Source organism: Bombus affinis, chromosome 16 (genome assembly GCF_024516045.1).
Source record: "Bombus affinis isolate iyBomAffi1 chromosome 16, iyBomAffi1.2, whole genome shotgun sequence".
NCBI classification, from domain to species: Eukaryota; Metazoa; Arthropoda; class Insecta; order Hymenoptera; family Apidae; genus Bombus; species Bombus affinis.
Window position 1 is genome coordinate 8,493,350 of NC_066359.1, and position 18,000 is coordinate 8,511,349.

An 18,000-nucleotide genomic window follows, 5' to 3' on the forward strand; every position below is an offset into this window, starting at 1 on the left:
AATCACAATAACAAGACAAAAATTAATTATTTTTCCTTAATATTCAAGTTTCATATCCTTTTCATAATTTACTATCGTTCCTGAAATATCTATAATAGAACACAATTATTATATACAGAAAGGGAATTCCCCTCTATTATACAGGCAAATATAATATATTGAAATATATTATATATACATTTGATAAAGTTTAACATTGTATCCAATAATACGCCAGATGTCAGCACTAGTGCAAATCCAAAATTTCCTCAAAGAAGTAGATTATCTATATATTAAGGACTTCATGAACCCGAAGGTAAAGTTGAGTTGCGCAGGAGCGTTGCGCAGTCAGTCAAGCAGAGTCCACTGGCGAAAGTAGTGGGGCTGCCCAGGAGAAAGATGGCCGCTACCAGCGAGGAACCGAGTGTTATGGAGCCTTCTCAGACGAATTCCGGGCAAAGTCTGCCCGTTGATCCACTAAAGATGCTTTATCCGATGGTAAACGAAGAGGAAACACCGCTGCCACGTTCGTGGAGCCCCAAGGACAAGTACAATTACATCGGCCTCTCCCAAAACAATCTTCGTGTTCACTACAAAGGTACGTTTCTCATTTCGATCCCCTATATCTCTCAACGACTTTTCATTTTGCCACCCAGAGAATTCTCGCGGACGATTTTTAACATTGCCCGAAACGAAGGATCGAGGAACGATCCCGGCCAATAGGATTTGAATTCTTGCTTGATACGGACGAATCGTTTGACGGAGCTGTAATATCGATTGAAAATGGCAGGGCTCCGTTTCGCGTGTGTCAGCGACCTAAACAAAGGAATCAGCTGATCGGTCATGGTCTCTATTCGACTTTCTCTCGATCGCTCGGTTATTATTTCTCTATCGTGTGCAAACATTTATTTTAAATAGCAAGTGGATCGAGATCCCTTATGATTAAAGTGTCGGGGTTCTGGCGATGATTTTTCCGGATATTCATGAGAAAAATGAATCTGCGTAGAGAAGGCGCAATGGCAATGACAGCTGCGATGTTTGAACAGTTACTTTTCTCTCTCCTGCTCGCCCACAGCTTCCACGTATTTACCCTCTCTCGCGCACTCGTTCGCGAGCTCTTCTTCGCTCCTGCTCCCCCCCTGGCCTCTCGTCGTCAATCAGTTTCGAAGTGGACGAATTTTTTCACTATTTTCTACCATTGGTATTTATTCGTATTTATTATGTATATATAGATGTTGAATAAATCCATGAAAATTCCGATGAACGACAAGAATCGTGTTATTGTTATTGTTGTTATATCCTGATTTCCAAATTAAGGTCGAGGCTGTGTAAATATTAGCTATTTTGTGTTTGAAAAAGATAGTGTTAAAAAGTAGCCACAAGAATCTTTTTCTCTTTAAGTAAGAAAAGGATCTAGGAATTGTGTTATAATTCCATTTAATTAATATTGAATGATTATTTGTTTCAGCGATTATTGATAATGCTAGGAGTAATACTTTTAGATTCATAAAATGAATACATATTACTGCATATTGAAAGGTATGAAGGATAGATCAATCGCAGAAGACATATCGGTTAATAAATAAACTGTTAGTAAAATGTTTTATTTTATGATTTAAATGATGATTTAAATTAATGTAAATGTTTTGCATTTATGATAGACTTGGAAATTTTCTGCAGCAAATACCATAAATTAGAATATATTATCTGCATTTTTAGAATTGCGCTTTAATAACAAATTGAAATAATTTGTTCGGTTATTATTCACGCTTGATCCTTTTTAACTATTTATTTTCTTATTTAATATTTCTGCCCTGTTTTGCAATTTTATATTCGTTCTTTGTATGTAGATTATAAAGTGGCTTTTAAATCCTTTGTGAACAAGTACAGACATACTCAAAGAAGATTAAAATATAACAACCTTAATTCTTTTCTATTTCTGTTTGTCACAGGGATTGTCTGTCAAGATTATACTAAATCTTTATTTCAATGAGCTGTTGTATTGCTATAATTAAAGTAGGAATGATTAAGGCTATGAACTTTAATTACTTATAATTTATACAATCATTCAAAGTACTGTTAATAGCTGAATAAATGTATTTAACTCGTATGTAATTTGGTATGCCGTTAATATGAGAAAGTAATACTACAACAACATCAGAAATTATATGTTTCTTTAACAACGGAATATTAATTGCTTTAAATAAGTAATCATTCATACAGTAAGTCTTTGAAACTATGAGGAAATAGCATTGTAACATATCCTATTCCATAAGGGAAATAAAAGAAGTGTAATGAATTCTTAACAGTGTATGTTATTTTGTTACTATCGGCCATAGAACTTTATTCTTCCACAATTTCCATTTTTAAACAATAATAATAACTAAATTATTTGACGGAAAAAATATCTTCTTTATCTTATTATCTAGGATTTCAAATATTTTATGATTAATGTTCAAATATTTAAGATTAAATATTATGATATTCAAACCAAATTAATTTTCTAAAAACTAGTTTAATTTCTAATTTATCTAATTTATATACTTTTCTAAATATCTAATTTCTTTAATGTAACATTAGTCTTATTTGTTCGTTTATTCAACAATTGTTTAATCATAATCGATAAAAATTTTAAAAAACTATATATTTAATAGATTGCATAGAAACAGTTTCCAAATTCTTTAATGAAAGTTAAAAAAAATATAAAAACATGCAATTTATACTTCATTCGTCCTTCTTATTTTCTCATTCTACCTATGTTACCGTTTCTTTTTTCCATTTCTCCATCTTCCATTTTTACTATCTTAAATTGTCTTTGCATTGTAAAAATTTTTATGGTTTTTGTTTTTTTATATATTTATCGTTTTAATCTCTGCTCAATGTTAAAAACGATACTTTATCCAAAACTGATTCTCCAAGTTATTAGCAGAAGTAAGCCAGACATAGAATTGTTTAAATGTACGTCGAATAAATCAAGAAGACAATTTAAACACGGGAAACCGAACTTCATACTTCTCTGTTACAATTAAATCTAATTGCAAACTTATTAAAAAAAAAAAAAAAAAAAGAAAAAAAAAATCCGCGCTCTTCAATTTAATTCATTAATCCTCTTGTTGACACAATTGGCATTTCCTATGAGGAAACTAGTAACTCTGGAAATAGCTATATATAAAATTGAACAAATTGACAATAACATGGAATGAAATTATCACGAGGTAACATCCTCGTAACTATTCCATTAACGAAATCCGAGCATCAAAACATCAAATAACGACTATCGAATTAAATTGTTGCAATATTCTTGTTAATAGGGCCATTTGGATATCGTCAAATTTAATTGACCGTGGCTGCACGTGCGTTTGTGTTAGTGCGCTCTCTCGTCCGTAAGCGTGCTAATCCAAACTCGTTAATTACGAGCCTCTTCATTTTTCATTAACATCAAACATTCCAAGGGAAAAAGTACAGTATTCATTGACGTAGTTTAGAAAATAAATACTTGTTAGCCGTTACGACGTTTAATAATAAATATTGAGAAAATACTCTGGAGTCGAAACGTTCATCGGTATATGTCGTATTTGCCTTTTTACTTTTGCAACATTTTAACACGTTTTCCTCATTTCGTTATTTTAATATCCGTTTTAATAATTTAACTGATAATAATCTTTATTTTGCCTGTTCCAATAGCAAATCATAACTTACATCCTTATGAATAAATATAATTACTAATCATTATTATGGTAATATCTTTATTATATAATTATAATATTTTCATTCGCTATATCGTTTCTATTATTGGGCTATTTAAAATTACCATTAAATTGTTAACTGAACAATTTCATTCAAATAGCCGCAAGTAGCTTCACAACATTCACAAACGTATGCATTATCGATTAAGTAAATCAGTGTGTACCTTTGTTTATTATTCGTGACAGACCGTGCGTTCCGTAAATTAATTTGTTACATCGATGTTTACATAATTAACGTCCGATTATTTTGACGCAAAATGATGCGTCACAGCCAAGATTCTACCATAGCGTTTTGTTAGACGGGTTAATAATTCTTTTGTACTTAATTATATGTGAATCGGGTAACTGTAGGTTACTAGGTCGACAAACTGCATCGCTACATTGCAAGTGCATCCAAGATTAGCGATTAGATTGTGACGGCCGATCACTTCTGTTCTCGAATTTCCTACCCTCGTGATTTTCGCTGTAGCTCATTTCCTCCGAACTTATATTCAAAGGAGAGACGAAAGGAATCAATTATTTTGTAATGTCCGAGAATAAATATAATTTTTAGAAGATAACTTATTATTTTAGATAATTATTATATTATCTTAACAAGTATTTCCTATATACCGTTATTATATATAATTGGAAGATTATATTTATTTTAAAAAAATGCTATTTCATTTACCACAATTTTCTGTATATAAAATAATTAATATGACGTTATTACAAAATTTTATTACAAAAGTAATGATTTTAAAATTAATATTCAATATTTAAATAGTTTTACCATGCCCCCCCCCCTTACTTTACTTCTCTAACCTATTTTCCCACCTAAAATTCTTAATAAAATTCCTTCTAATATAAGAAGCAATTGAAATATATCGATCAATAAACAATATCATACATATACACCGTTTTAGGTTATGGAAAAACTCACAAGGATGCCGCAAGTGTACGTACAACGCACTGCATACCAGCAGCTTGTGGTCTCTATTATTTTGAGGTGAAGATCGTTAGTAAAGGCAGAGATGGTTACATGGGAATCGGTTTGTCTGCCCATGGAGTGAACGTGAATAGGTTGCCAGGTTGGGACAAACACTCCTACGGGTATCATGGTGACGATGGGCACAGTTTCTGTTCTTCTGGAACAGGACAACCTTACGGGCCCACCTTCACCACAGGAGATGTAATCGGATGTGGTGTAAATCTTGTTGACAACACTGCCTTCTATACGAAGAATGGACACCATCTTGGTATCGCCTTCACTGATCTTCCGGTTAGTAGTATATGAAAATCGAAGGGCTCGTAACAAAGTAAACCTTGCATCCGCGTTTGTCTTCCTCCAGAAGAGCCGAAGCTAATATTTTTAATTAAGAATAACGATCTATTACACGACTTATTAAATAACGATCTGTTAATCATTGTTCGTTGTACATTTTACAGCCAAATTTATATCCAACGGTGGGCCTTCAAACTCCAGGAGAGGTAGTCGATGCAAACTTCGGACAAGAACCGTTTGTATTTGACATCGATGATATGCTTAACGAACTCCGCGTCAAAACAAGATTGCAAATTATAAACTACCCCACACCAGATCACGGACAGGGTCAATGGCAAGCAGTCCTCCACAAGTGAGTCGGATCGCTTTATTTTCCTTACTGTCGTAAATATTATTACACAATATGATCGAGGCACAAGTTTTGCACGTTTCATGAAAGAAACGGGGATTGACGATTGTTCGCAAAATTCAGCCAATTATTTAGTTACACATGATCATTAATAGCCGAGTTGACCAGTACTTTCATGAATATGCAAACTAACTTCCATTGTTCTCCAAATTGGTCGAAACTGAACTCACAGCGCGTGATTGAAAATTTAATAAATTTAATAATTGCATGCACAGTGCGTCTTGTGTAATTTTCTACTACGTCGGTTTAATGTCGAATGACCTTGTAGACATATACTTATATTCTGTCGCATAATAATATGTACACGTTTAAAGTATGTAAACTTAGCGCGTACGTCGAAGATTTACGATAAAATGTTTGTTTCGATATATTACGAACGCAAAGAGGACCATTTCAGAAAATTTATGCACTAAATTCTAGAAGATTTTGTTTACTTCTTTCTCAGAATGGTGTCAACATATTTGGTCCATCATGGTTACTGTGCCACTGCCGAAGCCTTTGCCAATAGTACTGGCCAGGGATTCGAAGAAGATCTTAATTCCATTAAAAATAGACAAAGTAAGAAGCTAATATCGTTGTTTTTTTTCTTTTTTTTTTTTTTCTTTTTCTTCTTCCTCTTTTTCGTTCCTCCTTTTACAGGAGGAATATAAACAGATAACACGCATTGTTTCAGAAATTCTAAAGCTGGTATTAGCGGGCAGAATGGGAGAAGCGATAGAATTAACCAGTCGGCTGTATCCGGGTCTCCTCGAACGGGATCCGAATCTTCTTTTCGCCCTCAAATGTCGGCAGTTCGTTGAAATGGTGAACGGCAGTGACTCGGAAATCACACAGAATTCCAATATCAATCAAACTAGTGTTATACAGTCTACGAAGGCTTACACAAAACCCTCAACAAATGGCAATGTTGAGGAGATGAATATGAACAATGCCATGAATGGTTCGACCGAACAACAGCTTGTTAATGGACAAATTGAAAACGATGTAGATATGGAGGAGAATGTTATAAACGGCATGAAAAGTAATACCGAAAACGGCTATCAAAATGGTGATTTGAATACCAACAGGTATAAGTGTCAGAACGGGGAAGACGTTGATATGGGTGAGATGTTATTGTGTTGCTTTTTATTCTCTTAATCGTGTTACGTTTGTCGAAGTCATTCTTACGGAAAAGACAAGAAATTTAAAGTGAAGAAAGACAATGGAACTGTGTTATTAAAAATTTGTATTTATTAAATTATTCAAATTAATATATCAATCATTTAAGAAAAAATATTGCAGTCCAGTTACATCTGGACAAATATTTATTAATTTGTGAAATATTTAGAAACAAATAATTTTCAATTTTACGATGTCTTCTAATGGCGAATAAACTTTTATTTATTCCCAGAGACCAATAGTGTTAATCAAATTCAGCAACAACAAAACGGTAATTGCAATATGGAAAATACATCGAATAAGAATAACAAGAAACAGCTTTGTGGCGGGGATAAACAGGCGATCGAAAAGATGTTAGAATTCGGAAGACAGTTATATTCCCAATCGATACATTTGCGACAACAGCACGGAAAAAACGAAAGCAATAAAAAGATGCTTCAAGATGCGTTCAGTCTTTTAGCCTATGCAAATCCATGGAACTCGCCGGTTGGTTGGCAACTCGATCCCCAACAGAGGGAAACCGTCTGTGCGAGACTCAATTCTGCCATACTCGGTAAGAAAATTACAATTTTTGACTATTGCACAAAGTGCTTGTTAAATTGCTTATTTAATTAGAATGATTATCTAGCAATATATTCAAATTTAATAATAAAACAGCGTTTCTAATATAAAGTATAATTTTCTAAAATTACGGTAAAAAACTAATATTTTTAATCTGTGTGTATTCACGGTATCTCATGTATTTAATAGTAACACTTTTTAAATCAACACAGCCGAATTTTATTTTTGATTTAGTCTTTAATTCTAACGTATCTTATGACGTATCTTAGTTTCACGTATTCTATTCAGATTCCAACAATTTAATGTCGATCATCTGCTACTTCTAGAGTCGACTAACTTGCCACGACGGCCGCCGTTGGAAGTGGCCGCGTCTCACGCGAGAGAATTGGTACGGCTAATGTCACACGCTGGTCTTGGGGCATGCGGCTTCGCGGTCGTAGACAATATCATTCAATATTGACGGTGCCTACCTCTGCTGCCACGTCTGCTTCTTCTGCCGGCTCGAGTTTGGTTAGTAACTCTCTTACACGTAAATTACGCATCGATTAGAAGAAGTTGGGGATAGTTGATACACGTTACTATCGTACACATTATAGAAATCGCCCTGTAACATAACCGCGATTTATAGTCGTAGTTCTGTATCAACGAGGAGAAAGTGAAAGAGAGAGAGAGAGAGAGAGAGAGAGAGAGAGAGAGAGAGAGAGAGAGAAAGAGAGAGAGAGAAGGATTGTCCTACGTTGTACGTTTCTAAATTAAGCCACTACCTTTGTGATAAGAAGAGGATTATACCATCGTGGCCCGTTCAAACGATCACGATTTTATTGATTTTGTTCACTTTTGCTGATAATAAAATCTCCGTTCTCTATGGATTGAATAAAGCATTTTGATTTTTGTTCACTGCTCCGTCATTCGAGAAATCGGCTCTTTTCATTGGTTCTCGTTCCTTGTTCTCTCAATGGAACTGTAATTCCCTATTTCTTTTCGTTGCAATGAATCGCTATTACTATAATTTAGATTCTGCTTTTAAAACAACGATGAATTATGGACGTTGTCCTCTGTTGGATGAATTTATGCGAATGAGAGTGTATGTTTCGCTTCTTGGATTCTTGTAAAAGAGTTTCTGGACGACAATAACGAAGTTATATTTACGTTGTTGTAATTGAGATATTGTTATTATTGAATATGCAGAAAGCTAGTCGCCATTATAAATCGTGCAATTTTTACCGTGGGTGATGCTCTTTCGAGATTTATCAAATTGATATGTATCAATTATCCCCGGACTTTCGACAGGAATGTTTCCGCATCTTTGTACATTTTTACTTCCGATGTAGATAGCGACTCGTTTAACCATTCACATAATTTATGACCATTTACACATGTATTTTGTAAAGAGAACGGGATAGTGTATGGCTCTTTAGTTGTACATCATTTTTGTAAACTAGCTCTAACATCATTTTCATGTAACTGGTACATATACATATATTTGACTTTATATATTTTTCTAAAATTATAGGAGGTTTTAAAATACAACAACGTCTCATTGAATCACTCTTTAACACCCATACAGGAATCGTTTTGTTTTCTCATGCGTTAAGAAAGACGAAATTATATATATTTTCTCTTGTTTTTCTCACTTGGTTTCATAAATGGTGCTGTAATTAGAGATTAAGATAATACAGGTATTGTGAATTCGAATTCTTTATATCTCTGTTCCTGCGGTAATAATGGAATACATATAATTTTGTGAGGTTAAGTGCTTTACGAATTTGTTTCTTGATGTAATAGTACCAACAAGTGTTCTTATTGCGAGAAACTATTTTCGAATTGTAGAAAAAGAAAGTTATTGCAATATTCAATATTAACGAATGGATTCTAGTGTTATGTTTGCGCACATTTTCGAAACTATACGTTTTTAATAGCTTTTCTGATTTTTCATTGTGGTCAAACTGAAATGTTAATTAAGTATACATGGAAAAAGTTATGAATATTTTTCCAAAATTTTATATCATATTATATTATATTATATTATATTATATTATACTATATTATATTATATTATATTATATTATATTATATTATATCATATATTATATTATATTATATTATATTATATTATATTATATTATATTATATTATATTATATTACATCATATCATATTATATTATATTATGTATTATTGTATCATTTTTTTATTTTAATTTTCACAATACTCATTGTATAAAAGATAGCTTGAAATATACATTAGCGATTTAGTTTTAAGTTCAATTAATTTTTTAATGTTTTAGTAGCCATTTATTTATCGGCATTATTTTTCGAACATATATGAGAACTTATGGTATGGTAAAGTAAATAGATAAACGCACCTCGACAAATTTATATTATAAAAATTAATAATTAATTAAAATAATATACGATCTACGTTGGAAAAGATTTTTAAAAACTATGATTTTGCTTTTTTTATTATGTCAGGATTTGTGGTAATCCTGAAAATGATATAGTAATTTTTGTATAACGGAGGCAAAATCGTTATTGTACACGTACGTCATCAATTAAATTTACTTTGATCAAGCTTTAATTAGAAACAAAAATGCAACAATGATAATACTATTGTAAATATATCGTTGTAGGTTGTTTCGACCAGAAGCTATATAAAATTTTGTACAATTTTATAATGTGAAACTTGACACGTGTGAGATATAATTAAAATCCATGAATTTCACTTTTGGCGTGCAATATTTAAATCGCGTTGAATCAAATGTGTCCATGCGCATCTGCCAAAAGCATAAGTATTAATAAACGAAAACTTTTTTAAATAAAACCTATATATTTTAAATATTCAGTATACAAATGGACATTTTGAAAATCAACGACTGTATAATCATCAGTGGACTCAATTTTTCGAATAATTAATTTTTTGTATAATAAAATATATCTAGAAGCAAAAAAGAAGTTAAACAATTGTTATCGTTAATTATATAATACAAATATTTCTAAATTGCGTGAATTTTTTTTTCTTTTTTTTTTTTTTTTTTTTTTCATTATGATGATCATGAATATCTATAGAGAGATTAAATGTTATAAAGTATATTAAATACCTATATGAATGTATGTATGTATGAAGATGAGAATTTTTAAGGATGAATGAAACCTTTAAACTATTATTAATATAACAATAATACTTTATTGTCAATATTTATATCAATCATAAAGATTTTTAAAAATATTTTTCATAAAATTCACTTTTGCCTTCATAAACATCTCCTGTGCTTGTGTCATGATTTATATGCAAAATTCTGGAAGCTGATTATAAAAAAGTCAGTCATCTGTTTGATCGTTTCATTTATATAGAAGGTACATCGTTAAACTGTTACTATTAATTCATCCGTTAAAGAATAATTTTAAAAGTATCTTTATTTTTTATAATTTACATATTTTTGCATATTATCTATATTCTATGCACTTTTGCTTTTTTAAATTTGCTATAAACACATAAAAATCTACAATCTGGTTAATGGACTTGCTAATCAATTTCTGAAATCATAAAATTCCTTACATCTCTAAATCATTAGACAAATTATAAGAAAACAGACACAAAAGTCCAAAAGAAGTCAGTCATGTTGAAAGAATCGAATGTAATTGGAAATCGTGTCAGAAACGTGTGCTGATACAGCGATCCTGTTTGTTCTAGGATATGGAGACGGAACGTGGAGCAGATAATATTTTTGCAGCAACAACTTCGCGACATCGCGTGCCTCTTCAGCTAGAGTCCGGCAGTTGGCTCTCTGGTTCGATCTCACACAGCTACACCTGACACAAAATCGTCTAACATAATATACACGCTCGAGACCCACCAAAAGTAAACAATGTTACACGGCAACGTGGATGAGAAGGAAGATGATTGCTAAATGATCATTATTCGAAGAACGATGAACATTGATTGAAGTTTTCCAGAGTCCAAACAAGAAAACTGCTTTAACAAAGTGAAGCACGATAAAGAAGAAGAAAAAGGAGAAGAAGAAGGGAAACGATCTTAACGATCACGAACGGACGTGTAGAGAGGAAATAGTTAGAATTAACAGTCAAACTTAAGGCAAACGAAGTTCCGAGGACGTAGATGGCGCTGGTGATGTAAGAAACACAAGGGAACATAAATACGATATTGAGGCTGGAAATGAGTTAGTTTTCGCTATAATGAAGTGATTTTGGACATGAAAGAGATTGATGATCGAAGACGGTGAACAAGCTTGAGGCGGAGGATGACGTGTAAACATCTGCCAAGACGACCCTTTTCTCGTTTCCTCTTTCTAGCCCTGTAACTTACCATCATCTTGAGATTGTTCCCTCGTTCCCATAATAGATCGAGTCGTTTTCCGCAATGGGACGTGCTTTCGTATTTTCGTGTAATTTATCATGAACAGACGATGAATAACTCTCTTCAGGTGGGTTTCTAACATCATTCATCTGGCCTTCCTTTCAATTAACATTTTCCTCTAAGTTTCTTGTTTAACCTCACATTCGTTGCTTGTATTCTACGTGATAAAATTTCAATTCATATTTCACGAAATTTGCAGCTCATTCTCTGCTGTTTCGATCTCGTCAATTATAGATGTTTGGCTAAAAGTAGCTAGCGACTGAAATTTTGGTTCCATTCAATGTTCAGAATTATTGTAGCACTTTTAAACGAATTTTATTTTATCCAATTTTTTAGTGCACTGCCTCGTTGTATATTCTGTTGACTTTTTTTTACGTTTGCTTCTTTTTGCGATTAAAATCTTTGACACGCGATTCGTCGCATGATAGCTGACAATCGGTCAGCATCATCTTTTTATTGAGAAAATGAACGAGAAAAGAGTCTCGTCGATACAACTTACGATTAATTAATCCCTCGTCGATTATTTTGATAGCCTTTCTAATCGTATGGTCAACGAGTCGATTTTTGTATCAATTGTTAGCTCTTAGTGAAACAAAAAAAAAAAAAAAAAAAAAAGAGGAAAACATAAAACTCAAAAGGATAATATATAAATAAAAAGGAATATTCTCCTCTTATAATTAATGTAAATTAAGGTTAGCAGTAACGTGAGAATCGCGTTCTCCGTTCGACGATCGTTCTATTTCCACCTGATTTCCATAGCAAACGAAGGAATTAAAGGAAGGACAAAGCAATAATCCTTGACTTTTAGCTATTTTCTTTCTTCTATTTTTTGGTATTCGTTTCCCTTTTTTCTTTTTTTTTTTTTTCTTTTTGTAGGTCGTCTTGTAAATTTTTATTATTGCCTAATGTTAGAAAATCGATTTAATGACCGTTAAGTATCTTCGTTTCAATTTTATTCGCCCTAGGTTCGACCGAATAAACGAAAGAAAATGAACAAGAAAAAACATAAATCGTGTATTAGTGATATGTAATTAAGGAATACATTGTGCGATTACGAGAGAAAATTTGTAAGGAAGGAAACCAAAGAAAACAAATAGACAAAAAATATGATAAAGAGCGTGTCGAACTTGAGCGACGAAATCAACTAAAAAAACAAATGGGGAATTATACGAACCTGAATGATTGTAAGTGGTCGAAGATTATTGGAGTTATATAGCGAAAATTAATAAAAGTTATATAATTAAACAGAACGTTGTAAAATATGCGGTGTTTTATATTTCTGTCTTTTTCTCTCCAATGATTCATTTGTCTAAAATATTTCTTTCTGTAAATTTTAATTAATTACTTATAAATGTTTTGTAAAAAAATTTGAAAGTTTCGATTAGATACAACCTGTGGTTTTAAATTAAGCGGGTGGAAAATTGAAAATTTTTATACTTAGCATTAACGTTGGAGTTTAATAGATTAAAACGGCGACCCTCTCGATTGTGTAAGTTTCATTGAATCAATTAGTAAATTGATTAGTATAATTATAGAAATGAAATTTTATATTAAAAATTGTATAGAATTTGTTAGTTCGAATTTTTCTAACCAAGACTAATCGTCTCATCGAAATCAGGATTTCTTTATAGTTGCGGAAGGAGGTAAAGAAACAATTAAAAAGATAACTATTATGCGAATGTAAAGAAGATTTTCGGCCATGGAACGAGGGAACGATTGTAACAGTTTATAATAAAAAAAAGTAATAGGAGGCGAAGTAAGAAGTTTGCGACGAAAACTGAATAGACAACTGTATAAGTAACAACAATAATAATGACGATGATGAAGTTACAAAAGAATTACTCAATTAATTAAAAAACAAAAAGAAGGAGCATACATACATACATATAAATACATACATATATATATATATATATATATACATATATACATATACATACATACATACATACATACATACATGCATATGTATTTATATGTATGTATGAAACAATCTTGTATTCTACGATAAGTAATTGTTTTTTATATGCGACATAGTATATTATATTATATAATACGCGATACGTATATATACATGTGTATGTATTCGTACATGCAAAAGGTATATAAACATGTATATGTGTGTAAATGAAACAAAAAGAAGAAAAAAAAAACGAAAGAATTAATATCGTATGAACTAATAGTGTACGCGTGAGATTTCAAGGAAAAAATGTTTATTAATTCATTTTGTATGTGTGTGTATATGTATAGGGCACACATACATATCTCTGTATGTATCTCTGTATTCGTGTCGTTCTAGATACATATACGCAAGCATAGCAACTGTTTGAAATTTGAATTCATAAGGACGAGTGGACTCGAGTGCGTGTGGAAGAGAGGCTGAGATTAGTTAAAACAAATAAGAGAGAAAGAGCGAATGCTTTGAGCGAATTCGTTGATTCCGTATGACCGATGGAAGAGGAAAAAAAAACAAAAAATACAATTTGACGACTTTTAGTGTTAAACGTTTTCTGTACTATAGGTAGAGAGCCATGAGTATCTTGCGAATAATACAGTATGATTTGGAGACATTGTTCGTTGAATTCTGTTTCTGTCATTCACTGCAACAAAAACCCTGCAAACTTTTTCTCTACGTTCCCTTTTCTTAAAGAGGATTGCAAGAGGTATTTTTTATATTTTTTTAGTAAGTAACGTATAAGTTATGAAATTTGTGGATTATATTAATTTAAAGAAGAAGTGATTTTATTATTTTATATTTTTACAATAGTATGTTTTATTAATGACTAGTTAATGTTGGTAGGGTTTTCTTTATTTTGTTGAGAATAAATCATTGACGTTGACGTCATATTGATTCAGTTTGACATCCTTTAGGAATTTTAAGGTATCTATCTGACACATGTTCCTGTAACATTAAGCCTAAGAGAGAGAAAGAGAGAGAGAGAGAGAGAGAGAGAGTGTGTGTGTGTGAGAGAGAGAGAGAGTGAGTATAATTTGTACTTCTGCTCTTTGGTATAGATAAAATTTGTTTATCGGTAGACTAAAGTGATGTATGGAATGGTATTTTCAATATTTAATTTTTGTCTAAATAGGTTTATTAGCATCGTCTTTGGTTTCTTAATTTTTTCCATTATTACATAATGAAATAATTTATTTTACGTATTTAAAGTTATTGATGATCTCTATATTATCCATAATTGATATTATCGGTTTTGTTAAGTTACCACATGTTGATCATCTTCTTTTAACTTTATCAACATGTATACAAAAATTAAAGTATGTAAATTGCATTTAAAAAGTTGAATTCATTACAATAAATGTCGTCCAATAGATGTATACATTCAATAATACATAATACAATTATACTTATGAATTATATGGAAAAGAGCATAACATCTAAAGAATTCCTAGAACCGGAAATATGAATTGCTCGTTAAATTTATTTTATCACAACCAAATGTTTCATAAAATATGCAAATAACAAAATGGTACAATCAACGCTTCTAAATGCTAATCAATTAGCAAAAAGCTAATAGGTCGTGTCAGAAGGTTAAAAGTCATCATATTTTCGTCTCCTGGATACCAGGAATCCTTTTGACGAGTGTCAAACGTTCATCATTAATTCTTTTTCAACATAGTCATATTTACTATCGAAACTTTATTCTTGGTTCTTTATTCTTGGTTATTCTTGGTATATATATATATATATATTACTTACACAATGGCAAAGATTTTGAACCTCAAATGATGAGAACCAAGAATAAAGTTTCGATAGTAAATATGACTATGTTGAAAAAGAATTAATATACACACACACACACACACACACACACATGTATATGAAAAGGGTGGAATTAAAACGTTTTAAGTAACTGATCGGTTACTGTAACATACAAGAAATAATTTGAAATTTTTATGTATTAATTAATTAAATGGAAGGGGTAAAATGTTGAATCATATGATATTTAGGAAGAATATTATTTATAAACATATTTTATTAGCACCAACGATAATAATTTATTTTAAATACGATTTAAACATAATTATATTATAATATAATTATATTTCCGTTTTATTCGTGCTGTAGCGTCTATGATAGTAAGTAAGTAGTACGGTTATTAATGGCAACGACACGAACTAAAGTAGAATACTATCGATGTTCATTGTAGATTGATTTTGACGAATTTTTAATTTTATTCGTGGCAATGATAATGGATACATACTATTTCCGTATTTATTATAAATATCCCATATTTAAAATCTAACAATATCTTGCAATCTAGCAATTGGTTTAAATTCGAAATTTTAAAGTGTCTATGTATTTATTCATCGATGCTTAATTTTCAAATATTTCCATTTTCAAATTCAATAATATGAGTTTCGAAACATTATGTCGCCCTTCTATCAACCACATCTATAAACAAACATACAACTAAATCGCGAATTTTTGTGCGAATTTGTAGCTTTATAAACGTAAGTAGAGAAATAGAATCTATGTCGTCGTACAAAATTAGCTTTATCTATCAAAAATTTCGAATACGTTACATTGGATATTTTATGTATATCTTAAATTTCGCATAAAATAATCGCATAAAAATCCACGTACAACAATAATTTGCGGATTTGCCAAATCCGACGCATAAAAATTAAAACCTCAAAATGTCCCTTGGATAGTGGTAGGGAATCGTGGTAGGGAAAATTTCAAACGCTCGAGCGCGTTTTCGATCCCGCGAGGCATCAGTCGATTCTCGCCTCGAATCTCGATGAAAATCCCGCGCATGCGTGTTGTGTGATTTCTCCTCGCCATCCCATAGGCACGAGTGGTGGGGCCAGTCGGTGGATCGATCGACGTCCCGTCGAACCTCGCGGCCGTAAGCGCCGCTGCGCCTCTGGGCGGGGCGAGAGGGCGCTTCAGTCGTGTACTGGAGCCCACCAGGGTCGCGTCCAGCACCTCGAACGCTTCGGAGTTGCTCGTTCGCTCGGGTCTCTCTCTTTTCTCTCCATCAACCTTTCGAAAAAGAAAAAAGACACTCCTCGTGTCTTTAGGGGCTGTGTTCTGAACTAAACTTCGAAATAGACGCGTGATCCTTCAACGCATATATAAAAAGCGAGCGAGAAAGAGAGAAAAAGAGAGAGAAAGAGAGAGCCAAACGTGAGAGCTTAGTTAATATAGTGTTCTATCTCCGATTCGAGATATCCTTTCTTCGCTCGTATATATCCTGTAGTAGTAGTTCGAAACTCGAGGATCGTACTATTCCTGTTAGTACTATAGTTCCAGCGACGCGGATCAACCAGTGATCGTTCCAACGCGGCGCGGCTTGTATCGTCCCCGAAGACACGAGATCGTATCAGATCCGTAGCAGGATATTTCTGTTTCCTTCGAATCGCCCAATTAATTCGTGGATTCTATATAGTTGTTCGTACTCGATCGTTCTCGTCGGTTTGAACGTTTTATTACGTTCGACTGTTTCGGTTCTTCGAACGGAGCCGGTCGTATCGATTCGAGAGGTGATACGGACGTACATAGATAGAGATCCACGCATAGTGAGACAAGTGAGATATACATTGGAGAGGTGCGTAAAAAGGGTTTCGGAAGTATCCACGGGGGAGAGGTGTCTATGTACGCGACCGGAGACACGGAGAGCTACCCTGGTACCTAGCGGACGACGCGGGGTGGCTTCACCAGTGAGTCTCAGCCTTACGCCCTTCTTTTCGCGAGCTGATTCACCGTCACGCTTGCTTTCGACGCTTTACAATAGCATTTCGAGGTCTGTTCGCGAAAAGTGATATTTTATTGTTAATCTTGATCTCTCAGAAACCAAATTGATCGATTTCATTCTTTCTGTGGATTGTTTCGTTTTATTGAACAGATATGCGATTAATCGTCACAGTTCATAAGAATAAATGAATTACAGTCGCCATGAAGTGACCATTTTTATTTGAAAGAAGCGTATACGCTATTTACATGAATATAGGTATGGAATTAATGGTCAATTTTTAAGAATAACTGAGCCGTAGGCATGTATAAGTACATCTTTATGTATTATATAGAGGGCATCTTTTGTTTAACATTAAGTAAAATATATATAAATTTCGAGTTAGATAAAGCATATATAATGTAGTATAACAGTAAGATATTTTGTTTCCTAATGTGCAGAAAAGGAAATACTATTTTGTCATAGAATACATTGACTTTGTAGAGAAATTTTGTAACACTTTGTTGTAATGATACTGGTCTTTATTATAGGGTTTACATAGAATATTGTGGATGACTAATAGTGACTATACTTCCATAAGTTGGTTTATTATAAGAAAGTGACACGTATGATATTATAAATGATAATGAATTTTTGGAAATGTTATCATTTTTGTATATTTTCTAATTTATGGAGTTGATCAGTTTGGCGTCTGAACGACTCACTTAGTATTAGAGTTGAAGCAAAGAAATCAGAATGAAAGCTTGAAATCACTACGTGTTCCACGGAATCTAGTAGTTAAGAATGCTAAATTTTT

The 18,000-nt window shown here is 32.5% G+C and overlaps 2 protein-coding genes and 1 long non-coding RNA gene across 8 annotated transcripts in view; 2 read left to right on the forward strand and 1 right to left on the reverse strand.

Moving 5' to 3' along the window:
* Positions 1 to 323: 323 nt before the first annotated feature.
* On the forward strand, positions 324 to 14,072 carry LOC126925550 (ran-binding protein 9). 4 transcript variants are annotated; one of them, XR_007713990.1, is made up of 9 exons: positions 324 to 577; positions 4,631 to 4,986; positions 5,154 to 5,341; positions 5,844 to 5,956; positions 6,072 to 6,500; positions 6,789 to 7,109; positions 7,444 to 7,627; positions 8,631 to 8,796; positions 10,807 to 14,072. XR_007713990.1 is itself a non-coding variant. In XM_050741225.1 (7 exons), the coding sequence occupies exons 1-7, from the start codon at positions 379 to 381 to the stop codon at positions 7,575 to 7,577; spliced, it is 1,740 nt and encodes a 579-aa protein (XP_050597182.1). In that variant the 5' UTR covers positions 324 to 378; the 3' UTR covers positions 7,578 to 7,995. The 4 variants fall into 4 exon arrangements, 1 of the variants encoding a protein (XP_050597182.1); XR_007713991.1 differs by lacking the exon at positions 8,631 to 8,796 and having other exon boundaries at positions 10,807 to 11,557; positions 12,456 to 14,072; XR_007713989.1 differs by lacking the exon at positions 8,631 to 8,796.
* On the reverse strand, positions 7,264 to 8,631 carry LOC126925568 (uncharacterized). The gene is made up of 2 exons (XR_007714001.1): positions 7,882 to 8,631; positions 7,264 to 7,721 (listed from the first exon to the last, which is right to left on the reverse strand). It is a non-coding gene; the product is annotated as an uncharacterized LOC126925568 (long non-coding RNA).
* Positions 14,073 to 16,309: 2,237 nt separating the features above from the next.
* Positions 16,310 to 18,000, forward strand: part of LOC126925559 (guanine nucleotide-binding protein G(o) subunit alpha) — a 33,215-nt gene continuing 31,524 nt past the window's right edge. Inside the window, exon 1 of one of the 3 annotated variants that reach the window (XM_050741240.1) lies at positions 16,310 to 17,255. The gene's annotated coding sequence lies outside the window, so the exon portion shown is untranslated. The remainder of the gene's footprint in view (positions 17,256 to 18,000) is intronic. The other 2 variants (XM_050741238.1, XM_050741239.1) reach the window with 2 other exon arrangements.